This window comes from Sinocyclocheilus rhinocerous, unplaced genomic scaffold (assembly GCF_001515625.1).
Source record: "Sinocyclocheilus rhinocerous isolate Xijiao unplaced genomic scaffold, SAMN03320098_v1.1 scaffold1283, whole genome shotgun sequence".
In the NCBI taxonomy this organism is placed as follows: Eukaryota; Metazoa; Chordata; class Actinopteri; order Cypriniformes; family Cyprinidae; genus Sinocyclocheilus; species Sinocyclocheilus rhinocerous.
The window spans coordinates 68,768-81,414 of NW_015642522.1; the positions used below are offsets into that span (position 1 = coordinate 68,768).

The 12,647-nt window shown below is 36.5% G+C and overlaps 2 protein-coding genes and 1 pseudogene across 3 annotated transcripts in view; 1 reads left to right on the forward strand and 2 right to left on the reverse strand.

The window, feature by feature from the left end:
* Positions 1-1,383, reverse strand: part of LOC107756001 (mimecan-like) — a 6,574-nt gene extending 5,191 nt beyond the window's left edge. Inside the window, exons 1-2 of one of the 2 annotated variants that reach the window (XM_016572965.1) lie at positions 1,362-1,383; positions 262-666 (exon numbers count right to left, since the gene is read on the reverse strand). In XM_016572965.1, the coding sequence (XP_016428451.1) occupies positions 262-414 (153 nt within the window). In that variant the 5' untranslated portion in view covers positions 415-666; positions 1,362-1,383. Of the gene's footprint in view, positions 1-261; positions 1,219-1,361 lie in introns of those variants that run through there. The other variant, XM_016572966.1, reaches the window with a different exon arrangement.
* The window catches only part of LOC107756002 (centromere protein P-like), a 64,962-nt pseudogene that overhangs the window by 22,201 nt on the left and 30,114 nt on the right, over positions 1-12,647 (forward strand).
* Positions 10,515-12,647, reverse strand: part of LOC107756000 (asporin-like) — a 6,638-nt gene continuing 4,505 nt past the window's right edge. The window contains exons 6-8 of the mRNA XM_016572964.1: positions 11,767-11,860; positions 11,560-11,698; positions 10,515-11,475 (exon numbers count right to left, since the gene is read on the reverse strand). Of these exons, the coding sequence (XP_016428450.1) occupies positions 11,278-11,475; positions 11,560-11,698; positions 11,767-11,860 (431 nt within the window). The 3' untranslated portion in view covers positions 10,515-11,277. The remainder of the gene's footprint in view (positions 11,476-11,559; positions 11,699-11,766; positions 11,861-12,647) is intronic.

The window sequence follows — 12,647 nt, forward strand, 5'->3', positions numbered from 1 at the left end:
AATTATAATGGATATAATTTTTTGTAAACATTAATTTTACATATTGCATTAGATTTAATGTGTCATATATGGTTTAGTGAAATGGGAACAAGTTCAATTAAGCTAAATACAAATCAAATCAAATTAACGCAAAATTTAAAAAAAAAAGCATATATAAATTGGACAAGCAGTAGACAAAAACAAACCCATTTCTAAATAATCTGTTCTGTCAGCCCTTGTGTAAAATAACAATTAATCATGGAATAAAAATACAAAATTTACCTTATTCCTCTGTGCCCTTACATCGATTTCCTCAGTAAGTGCTACATCCTCCAGTCTGTGATGCCTGTGAGTGTGATAGTGTGCACCAGATGCTGAGAGCACCCATGATGCAAATATGACTGCTGATATGAGCATTCGCAGCCTCGTCCCCATTGTATCTAAAGACTCTGGGATGTGTTCTGCCACGTTAAAGAGCAGAAGCGCAGTGCAGGCAGTGGTTGGCTATTTTCTTGGTGCCTGTGAGTAAAATGTGATCTGTCAAATCAGGACTTTAAGCCCCACCACAGGCTGCCAGAGGAGATCCTTAAGTGGGAGTTTATGGAACAGACCTTAACCCTTCGCATTCCCATCTGAGCTGATCAGACCACTGTGTCGCCTGCAGGGTTTGGCCATGTTTGTGGTCCACTGGAAAAAAAAAAAAAAACAGTTCGTAAAACAGAGCAGAAGGCAATGAAAAGGATTGTTAGTTTTGCTTTGTAGCTCAGAATTTTATGTTTGCTGATCACTTGGAATATTGAGGCATGTTTGGCTCTTCTTTCATTCTGTGCTTTTCTAATAAATCTTTAAGCTTCTCAGAGAAGCAAGAAAAGCAGTGGGAGGACAATGGTAACACAGAAATGTGACCAGACATTAGGATAGATCAGGTCCAGATTCTTTGATTATAGTTGTCCATCTTTCAATAGCCTTGCTGTATTGTTCATTTTAATTTTGGCTTCATGTTGGATCCAGCTTTGATAGCATTTTACAGTAAATTCACTAGAAAAAAAGAGTAGCTGGATTAGTTTTGCAGGAATCTGCAACAAGATAATGGGTGGACAGTGGTAATTGGGAGAGATTGTGGGACATTAGGATAGATCAGGTCCAAATTTAACAAACTCTTTAATTAGAGTTGTCCATCTCTACGTATCCCAACTGTGATTTAACATTTTCAGTTTGTTTGTGTAATTTACAAGTTTGCCTAGATACATTTCATTAAAACCAAATACAGTGCATTACAAAAGTACAACAGAGCTCCTCTATAAAACAGACACTTAAAGATTAAAGTGAAGAAAAACATGTGTAATAGGAAACATGTGAGTGATTTACTCTCCTTTTTGCACCTTAAGACAAGACGAAAGGCACCTCGGCCCCTCTCGAAATAAACTTGTAAGAAATGGAAATAGAGTATGAATAACATTACAGGTGTGTTAACAATTATGCCAACCTGTAAAAAGTTACTGTACTAGGAAAAGTTCCAGATAGTGCTACGGCCAGATGTTTTTACACTGCTGATCCTCTGTGGTTAATTTCTCTGTCAAGGTGGTTTCTTCACCACATGACTTGATTTGGAGGATTCCAAATATTTAAACATAAGTCCTCTACACTAAAAAAACTGGTGTGGAAGAAGGTGCAAAAATACTTATTTTCATAATTAATTAGTTTAACCACTAGTCAGTCACAGAAGTCTGTATAATTAGTAGAGATAAACCAAATTAAGCAATCATTTATTTGTCCAATTATTCTGATGAAAAATAATATTTTTTGATATTAACACTTTCTTTACTCATTGTTTTAATGTTCAAGGGATAGTTCAAAAATGAAAATTCTGTCATTAATTACTCACCCTCATGTTGTTCCAAACCCGTAAGACCTTCATTCATCTTCAGAAGATATTTTTGATCAAATCAGATAGCTTTCTGACCCTCCATAGACAGCAACGCAGCTGACACTTTCAAGGCCCAGAAAGGTGGACATCGTTAAAATGATCCTTGTGACATCAGTGGTTCAACCGTTATTTTATGAAGCTACGAGAATACTTTCTGTGCACGAAGAAAACAAAAATAATGACTTTATTTAACAATCTCTTGACTTTCATGTCAGACTTCGACACGCGATCACAACAGTACCACAACACATCTGGGTTCTACGTCAGGCTCCTACCTCGGCAGCGCCACACACATGAACGCGCAGCGGAGCATGACATGGAAGAGAAGCAATAGTTGAACAAAGTCGTTATTTTTGTTTTCTTTGTGCACAAAAAGTATTCTCGTAGCTTCATAAAATCAAGGTTGAACCACTGATGTCACATGGATAATTTTACCGATGTCCTTAATATGTTTCTGGGCCTTGAACGTGGTAGTTTTGTCACTGTCTATGCAGGGTCAGAAAGCTCTCGGATTTCATCAAAAATATCTTTATTTGGTCTTACACCGTGTCCTAACCACACGTGCCGCAACACTCGATAATAGGTATCTTTTTCATGTTAATCACAGTTTTTGTCCTAACCAGCCACGACGGCGACGGCGAAAATTTCTATTTTAGAAACGGTTTATATTTCTGCAATGTCACGGCTGGAGCAACAACATACAAACTATGACAATGATAATCTCAGGTACTGATTATGTGCTTTATTCAATGTTAAAAGTGTCTAATGTGAGTTTGAATATAACATTGCATCACATTTATAGCCATAATGAAAGTAACAACATAGTTTACCTCAGATCTTGAAAATAAATTCAAGCAAACATGTACGTTAAAACTGCGAACTCAATGCGAATCCACAACCGTTTTCCATAACAAAGATAGTATCAGTCACTCAGTATATACATTTAATGATGTTAAAAAGGTGTAATATTTAGGATTTAGAATATAAATAAACATATCCATTTTGTTACGAGTGTTATCCATTTTGTTACCATCTTCCAGAGAGAGCCCACCCACACACGCTTTTAATTGGCTCTGATATTTGATAGTTTCTGTCGCATCGCGTTTTCTTATTATGTCTGGTGTGGACAGCCAAATTGTTTGTCGCTGGAATCTTGTCACATCGTGTGTAATTAGGACACAGCGTTACAGGTTTGGAACGACATGATGGTGAATGACAGAATTTTCATTTTTTAGTGAACTATCCCTTTAAGTCTACCAATAAATGCCACCATTTGGTGAGTCTTTAAATTATAGTGCCCAAAAATGACATTACAGGTTGTTCAACAGGATGTTTATTTCATTAAACTAATGGGCTGTCATTAGGGATGCACCGAAATGAAAATTCTGGGCTGAAACCGAAAATTCTGGATGCACTTGGCCGAAAACCGAAACTGAAAATGCTTTGTAATTATTATTTATTATTTTAGTAAATAATATAAAGTAATTTTGTAAGACTTTTTCATTTAACTCAATAAATTTTAATGATACTGAATTTTAAAAACACAAGCCAATAAAATAACCACACTTTTACTGAAAGTAACACAATAAAACTAGACAGAATTTATATTAATATTGGTAAGACTTTACAATAAGGTTAATTAGTTAACATTAGTTAACTACTTTAGTTAACATGAACTAAGAATGAACAATAGTTCTTCAGCATTTATTAATCTTAGTTCATGTTCATTTCAACATTTACTAATGCATTATTAAAATCAACAGTTGTGCTTGTTAACAGTTAATGCACTCTGAATTAACATGAACTAACAGTGAATAACTATTCTCATTAACTAGCGTTAAGCATTAACTAACATTAAGAAAGATTAATAAATACTGTAATAAATATTTTGATCATTGTTCATTCATGTTAGTTAATACATTAACTAATGGAACCTTATTGTAAATTGTTACCTTAATATTAAATATAAAAAATTCGGTGCATCCCTAGCTGTCATTATATTTTCATGCAGTATCATTGCTATATTGTTTCTTTTTCTTTTTGCTTTATGTTGGATCCTTATACTTTTCCAGCTTCAGTAGCATTTTACAGTAATTTCACCAGAAAAAAAATAGTAGCTTTGTTATTTATTACATTTGCAGGAATTCCCATGCATTGCAATGCAGTGTATTAGTGTAGATAAATGCTTTATATTGTATTTATGGAGAGAAAAGTGACACTGTGCAAAACAAAGCAATCTTTAAATCAGAAATTTCCATACGTAGCAATTCAGTTTTGCCCACATTTTATGCTGATTGAGATGCATAGATGCATAACCATGCAAGCAGAAAATCAAATAGAATGTTCAAGCAGCAATGAACTGAATGTTTACTAATATATGTATTTTCAATAATATTTCAATATTATAAATCCTCTTTTATTATTTGAGTAATGAATAGTTTGGTGTGTTAAACTAGGACGCATCTCAAAAATCTATCTAATCTATCAAGTCGATAGCCTTGTTGTCACGGGGTGCACACACACGAGGAACGAGGAGACGCTGGAGAATACTTAACAGGACTTTATTTGCACGGACCAAGGTAGCCTTTGGTCGTTCGGGCTTTTCATATTTCAGACTCCTCTTCATCGTCCTTCCTTTGGTTTCCGTAAAATATCATTATCAGCCTTGGGAAACATCTGTAAGCGTAGTAGTCCACTGGTTCTCTCAGCTTATTGTTGTCGAGACGTATATAGGTCAGCATATTAGGGTTGCCAAGATCCAGTGATGGACACATCAGAGAGATATTCAGATCTGCAAAGAGACATATCTCGTTATTTGAGTAAATGAAGGATGTGGTTAACATTTCTTGAAGAGACCTTCATGTTTTATTCTACAGCATTTGTGCCTTTAAGTTTAATCCTACCTTTAAAGTCATTGAGGTTTAGATAAAGATGTTCCAAGGTCCTGGGAACAAAAAACGGTTTGGAGAACTGGCCCAAATGGAGCTCCATCAGTTTGGACAGGTTAAAGGCACTGTATGCAACGGATTTGAGTTTGTGCGGACACGACTAGAAATCAGTGGTTAAGTTTATTTACAACACTGTTCCAGAACAGTTTAACCCAAATATTCAGATGTGTCCAGCGCATTTTATGGAGGACTGTTTCCTGATCCTGGAAGAGTAGACTACAATGCCGGCTGTTCTGACTCACAGACTGTAAGTACGTTTTTTATATTCAAGGAATTTGCCACTGATGATTCAAACGCGAGTTTTGAGCAGTGTAGAGTAGCACTTGTTGTTTGTCATTTCTCCAATCACAAATGCAGACATGGTTTTATGTTACTTTTTCAGACCGATGAGCTTTGTAAAAATCGACGCGTTTCAGAAAGGCGGGGCATAGAGGAGAAACAATAATGTGCAGTATGTGGAAAATAATGTGTTTTTTTAACCTTAAACCGCATAAACACATTTCGTTACACCAAATACACAAAATAATGTTATTTTAAGCAGCATCATATGACCCCTTTAACTGACTGAAATAATCAATATAATAGTAATATCTTCAATATTATATTACAATACTCTTTAATGTAAACTGGGTTTCACCAAAAAACAGAAATAGAAATGTGAATAGAAAGTGATTGCAGCTGAAATAATCCAAAATGAGATTTCAAGACTTGTTTCTATTCACTTTTTTTGCTCTGCGTAAGCGGTTTGGTACTCTCACAGAAGACTAAACACCTCTAATTGCACATACTTTGGGAAATATGACATTTTTCTGTAAATGTTGATATTTGTTTAGCGTTCTCTTCTGTTGTAATGTCTGGGATCAATTATCTCAGCAGGGTTTTTACTGAAGGTGAAACCTCAGTGGTTGACTAAGCTAGTATTAATAGGTATTTATGTGTTTTACTTCTAAACAAAAACAACCATTTTGGAGAGGCGGACACACCCTTGCAATATGAAAGAACTCTGTCTTCTTGGATTATTATTTTTATTTGATGTAATATTCTCCTACACTTAAAAAATGTAGTTTGGTCATAGTTATAATATGAGCTGGCAAAGCAGCTAGAAAAGTGATCCAAAAAGTTTAGTAAAATGTTTAAATCTAGTTTGTAACTGCTCAGTATGACAGAGTTTCTCTCTGTAGTAATTTTCTTGTCTTCGGCAGAACTTTGACGTGCTGGCTATGATTTGAACGTTTCTCCATTAAATAATGTGAAGTTCATTTTCATTAATCAACCAAAGTAATCACTTTCATAGCTGAAAACGACATCTGGAGGAGTGTTTACATTTTAGTTGGCCTTTTGAATGTGAGAAATAAAAGATTTGTCTAGTTAAGCACATTTTTTAAAATTCTGAAATGAACTGTTTCTTCTTATACTACGTTTTAGGTATAAAAAGATTTTAAATGAATTGAATTTAGCAGGTAGGTTGCTAAACTTGAAGAGAAATATGAATATATCTTTATTTATAGTCATGCTTAAAGCAATTCATTTTGCAGACATGAATTTGAATGATATTTGAAAATCTCACAAATCAGTATAAAAGTAACTCCCCTGATTTCGTTAGTGTACGATCTTTAAAATCATGATGTCATACCTGTGGGGTTGTTATTCTCTCAGTGGGAGGCCGAGTAAAATTGTGAACACCGAGCGCCCACGATGAAACCCAGCAGCAGGGGACCCCTTCGGCTTGAACGATGTTGCCTAAAGCGGGGAACTGTTTTTCTCCTGGGACGAACGTGAACGATTACTTTGTGGTTTCCCCCGCAGCAGCATCAGGCGTTTGGGGAGAGATTGAGATCTGCCTCTTTTACCGTGGAAATGATTCTGGAAGCGTTTGGTTGCATGTGTTCGGTGACCTCGGTAAAGCCTCGTGGTCTCATTTGATTCTTCTTTTTCCCCTTTTGTTGCGTTGAGGTGAGGTTGAAGTTTCCAGACATAGTTCTGGAAGGAATGGCCTAGTATCCAGTCCACGTTATTGCATGTGGACAGTGAAAATTGAACCCGCAAAATTAAGGCCAGACTCATAACAGGTGTCGCACTATTGTAACATTAACTCTCTCTGTCTCTATATAATACATATTATACAATATACGGTATGTATATAGTAAATGAAAACCAGAACTAGCTAGTGTTCCTCAAAAGTTATTTATTAAGTGAGAAGGAAGACGACAGTCGGCAAAACTGGCCTGAAACGCATTGGCGATAATTAAGTGGGCTCAATTTAATTGGTTTAGACATTTCTAGCTCACTTTATGGAGGCCTACTGCAACATGACTACTTTTTCCAGTGCTTGTACTGTATCGGAGTTAAACCACAGTCGGTCTCTCATGGCCCGTCTACAGAGTGGCGTTTTTGTTTTTGTTTTTCAGAGTTGGCTAGACAGACTCCTCAGCACTCATTCTGTCAGCTGGAAGATTTGTTTTTGCTGCCGCCCACATGGCAGACGCTGAGAAGTCTCTGCAGCATGAACGCTGCTGCGGCTTGACAAAAAAAAGAACCGTCAGGATTGCGATCCCAAGAGGTTCTTTTGGGCCATTTTTGTGAGGAAGGGGGTGAAAACTGAGTGAAATAAAAGCTTTATTGTGTTGGCAAGCCATATTTTTCAGTCTTTGATAAACTTCAGCCTGGCTTATTGGTTGTAAATATGTGACTTTAAAATAACATCCAGGCTTGGGAAAAATTAGCAATTGCATGCAATCTACACAAGCATGGGCAACGCTCTTTAGCAATGTGCAAATATTAGAACGGCTATTGCTTCTGGGAAATATGCAAATGCACACATGCATTGCATTATAATTGTCACACTTGTGCTTTCTTGACTAGGAATTGCAAATATACGTTTGCAATCACGTTTGAGTTTTTACTGCAGTGCTGTTAATCTTAATGATGGGTGTTTGTTAATTCTATAGTTGATTCTAATTAGTTGTATTTAAAATGAGCTTATACCGTTGAAGCATTGAAGAAAGAGACTTAGGGTGCTTTCACACTAGCACTTTTGGTTTGCACCCGCAAACCGTACCTGAGCCCGCTTAAAAAGGGTGGTCTGGGGTACGGTTCAAGTGAACTCCGGTATGGTTCGCTGCTGATGTGAACGCAATTGTACTAAATCGCAGAAGTGAACCGCTATTAATGATGTGTTATTTGATAAAAATGTGTGTTTGTGTGTGTGTTTTACTCACTTTCCTGATGAGCGTGACTGACGCGCTGCAAGCAGTTAGCTGTATATCTCATTTATGTTCGCCTTCAGCGTTCTTTAGAGCATTTGCAGTACATTTGTAAGACAGACGTATGTGCCGTTATGTACTGAAGATTTGGAAACAAAACGAATGGTTCAAAAGCATAAATATATAAAAAAAAGAAGTGAGCAACTATGCATTTTGCTGCCTTCTCCTGCGCCGTCGTTACTAAGCAACGGGGTAAACAGCTGCTGGCTTGATGACGCAAACGAAACGCAGTTTGGACCCAAATAAAATAATATGAACGCAGTCCAGCAGGGGCAGGGGGAGGGGGGAGCAATCGAACTCGGGTTCGGACCAGGCAAGCGAACCAAGTGTGAAAGCGCCCTTAATTTAACGACTTAGGTTCGATGTGGTGAATATGGGATATTTTTCCAGTTAAATAAGTGTCTCAATCTTGACAGACGCAAAAAGTAGTCTTGGTGTATTCACCATTTGTCATAGTTGTACCTGCATGCAAGTACCATGAGTTATATTTTATGGACCATTTGAAACTAAAAAACCTTGAATCCACAAATGTGTGACTGAACAAAACAGTGTTTTAGAGATTTTATGGAAAATATTCCAAAAGGAGGTAAGTCGTCTGGTGGCTCTCTTGAAATGGGCTGATAAAAACAAGCTGGGTGGTTGTTTTCTGTCTTAGTTCAAAGGTATGTACTCTGAAGGGAAATTGGCTGGGGGGAAAAAAACATAAGGTGTGTTTAAGAAAGATCTAAACTAGACCTAGATTCAGTTCTTCATAGTTCAAACTTTACACAAGTTGACTTCACGTTTGCAAGAGTTCATGTTTGAGACCCCAAGACCAATAACTAGCTCAAAATAAATGAGAGAAAAAAAAAACATTAACACTGAAGAATAAGTTTGATTAATCTGATGGATCAAACTATAACAATGTCTGATAATATCACATATGTAATAATGATTGATTCATCAGAGAAGTGGAAACTGTGCAGAATTGTTCACATCTGAGGGTTTACGCTAATTGTGATGTATTGGTGTACCTTTAAAGCGTTTCAAATCTGTGTGTCCGAATCCCTCAGGTGTTTTCTGGGGCTCAGAGATCCTAAATGATCCAAACCTGTTGTGAGTTTTTTTTGGAGACGCCGGTATGCAAGACGTGGCAGCAGCAGATCAGGCCAACCTGAAGATTTGTTCCATATGTTTCCTGAGCAGAGCCTCTCTCTCTAGCCTCCACCCCTCTATGTTGTTTTTTCCCCCCACTTCTTAACCCGTTCAAACCCAAATTAATTAGTTCTATCTCTAGAACTGCTCTGAGAGTCTCTTCTTGAGCATTTGACCATTTCTTTTGAGAAAAACTATCATCATATCATATACAAACAAAAACTTACAGGTCTTCACAGCAAACTTTCAAAATAAAAGTTTCGTTGAACTTGAAGAAACTGTGACAGAAATATATTACTTAATGTAATGATAGTACTACTACTACTAATAAAATTATTATTAAAAATTACTAGATAAATAGAAATACACAATGAAGTATTTTCTTTAAAAATAGAAAGAAATCAAATAATAATAAATTATTTTGTATAAAATCAATTATTTAGAGATACATTTGATTATGAAATTTAATGAAACCATAATTGGAATCTAGAAAATTTAAACCATAATTGAATCTAGAAAATTAATGGAAAACAGAATTTGGTTAAAATAAAACGTAAAAGTTTAATTAATTAGACATGCTTTTTGATTAAGTAACTTTAATTGAACCATTAAAACTGAGTCTGAAAAATTAAAATGGAAAAAATGGAATCCAGAAAATTGAAAACGGAAAAAAACTGAATTTGGGGGAAAAAAATAAAATGAAATTTGGGGAAAAAATAACTTGGATTTCATAGGGCCCCACAGTTGAGCCACAGCGGATTTTTGTGTAGTTGAGCTATAATCTCAATGCAAAATTAAATAATTAATATGGAGTGATTGTATACTTTGCTTGTGTTGCATTTGCTGTGCACGCTCTTTGTTTTTTAGAGCGAGTGCACAATGCAAAGTCCAATTTGTAGTCTGATTAACATGTGTACATGATGGACAAAGTTGAGCTACAATTACATTATTCAGGACTGGTTCAATTTCTGTAGGACTAAAGAGTTTACAGGTTGCCATGCTTCATTCAATTGTATACCTTTGTATACCTGTATAGTTATATAACATAATGATTTAACTTGATTTCAACAAGACATCACTATTGCCTGCCTATATTAAACCCAATATCCTTCCATGGAGTCATTATTTTGCTGGTTTTATTGAATTATCCAGTTGCTGCAGTGTTTTTTCCCCCAATCCTTACACAAGTCTCCATCTGCTGGTATTTTGTCTTATTGCTGGACAGATGTACACATTCTGAGGCCAACCAGATGTACTGTTTTATTTTTTCTTTATTTTTCTAAAGCAACAACAATATCTGAATTGGAAACAAATAACACAGCACCGCTGGCTAAGAAAGCACTTGCTGCAAGTACGGTTTTGCAAATGTCAGGGACGCTGTTGTGTAAACTGTAACCAGCCCGGTGGTCCATGCAGATCAGTTTTTCAGAATTTCTGAGATCTGACAAGAATGTCTTATGTCCAATATTTCAGAGAAAACCCTGGCAATGGATAAAAAGTTATATAAGGAAAAATTTAGCATGCAATATTAGATTTGTTATCACTAAAACTGTTAATAAGCACCAATGAATAATGCCCGTTCTCTAAAATACAAGTAGAACAATAAACAAACTGGCCTTGTACATTTTATTTATTTCTCTTAGATTCTAGACAGTCGTTCCTTTTAAGCAAAAAATTAGAGACCTTCAATACATGGGGACAAATTTATTTAGCACCTGATCTGAATTAAAACGGTTCTTCGGTCATTATAAAGTCGAAAAGATTTCAGTGTAAACATTAATAATGAAAGCCTATGTAACTATTGCACACAGTGTAGTTGATTCTGTCTTTACTGGAATTCAAAGTCTCCGAAATCCTCACCAAATTCAAGTAACAAGTCTGTAGCCACTGCGCATACTCTTGAATTTTGGATAAATTACGTTCTGTACATCACCATGAGGACATGAAATGATAATTTATTACATTAGGATGAAGTTCATGACTAGTTATAATGCTGCCCTCCAGTGGCAAGATGGTACTGTTTCACTCACTTTCTGTGGTTACCCAGTTGCACCGAATTGTGGCTGGAAACACACCGAAAAGTAGGTGGCTGAATCTCCCAGTATTTTACTGGATTTGCATATAAACTGATCCTAGTGTAGAGGGATTTCTTAACCCGGGTTCTTGAAGGGCAAAAGTCATTTACTCCAACATAACTGATGCTGTTGGCATGCAAGTACACCACCTAAAAGAGGAAGTGAAGTTGATTAAATCTCCATGCACATCATGTGTACTCCATGTTCCAATTATGTGCATATTTGCACTTTACCTGCAGATATTTCAGGTTGTTCAAGCCTGGAGGAACTTTCTTCAGTTTATTGTTATCCAAATGAATTTCTCTGACTTTGGAAACGGCAGTGAGGCTTCCGTTCTCCACATACTTGATTTGATTGAAGTCAAGCCACAGCCTGTAGAAGACACCGGTCTTTAAGTTGAGTTCTCTTTTTGTCCACAAGGTGGAGTTTGTTTACCTTACCTTTGTAGACGTTTTAATCTCAAAAAATCCTCGGACTCTATTTTGGCAATCTTGTTGTAGTCCAAGTGAAGTTCCGTGAGGGAAGATGGCAGATCTGTGGGATTTAGATTAATAAACATCTCTATTATGAGATTTGTGTGTAGAAACGGTTTTTACTCAGAAATGCCAAGTAACACATTTAAAGGCACAACGTGTAACATTTTTTTATTAAAATATCCAAAAACCACTAGAACAGTGTTATATATTTTGCTGACTTGTGTACTTACATTATCCCAAATGTTTCGAAGAATGTTTAAATCTGGAGAAATAAGCAATTTTAACTAGTGACACGGACCGTGTCCATAGTGTCATTGTGTCGCCTGCCAATGACGTCATAACCCCTCAATTTCCGGTTTTGTTTTGTAGAAAACATGGAAACACCAAAGACGCTTTAATACAGTATGTTGCGCGTTTTAATAGACCGGTGACGACCGCACAGAGTAGCATTATAACAGAACTTTCAAATGTATCTAGTATGATAAAACAGCGCTGCCCATATATGCACGACCAGAAGGAGCGGAAGGGGTCGACTGTGGCATAATAAAAGCTCCGCTGCTTTCGAGCCGTGTGTCGCGCTCGTTCAGCTCCTTCAGTTCGCTTCGATGGCTTTCTGCCTCACTCTGCTTCATACTACGACGTTAATAAATTTTTAATACATTAGCTCATCCATGAACATGATTTCTGCCCGAGTCCCGTCGGATTGCATCGGCTGTGGGGATGAAGACGACAACTCCCATGATTCCACACTCAGTCACAGCGTCATCAAGCTAGGCCTTTGTCTATTTGTTTATTTTGAATACGTGCCCTCTAGCGGCGAAAATTACATATTGTGCCTTTAAACA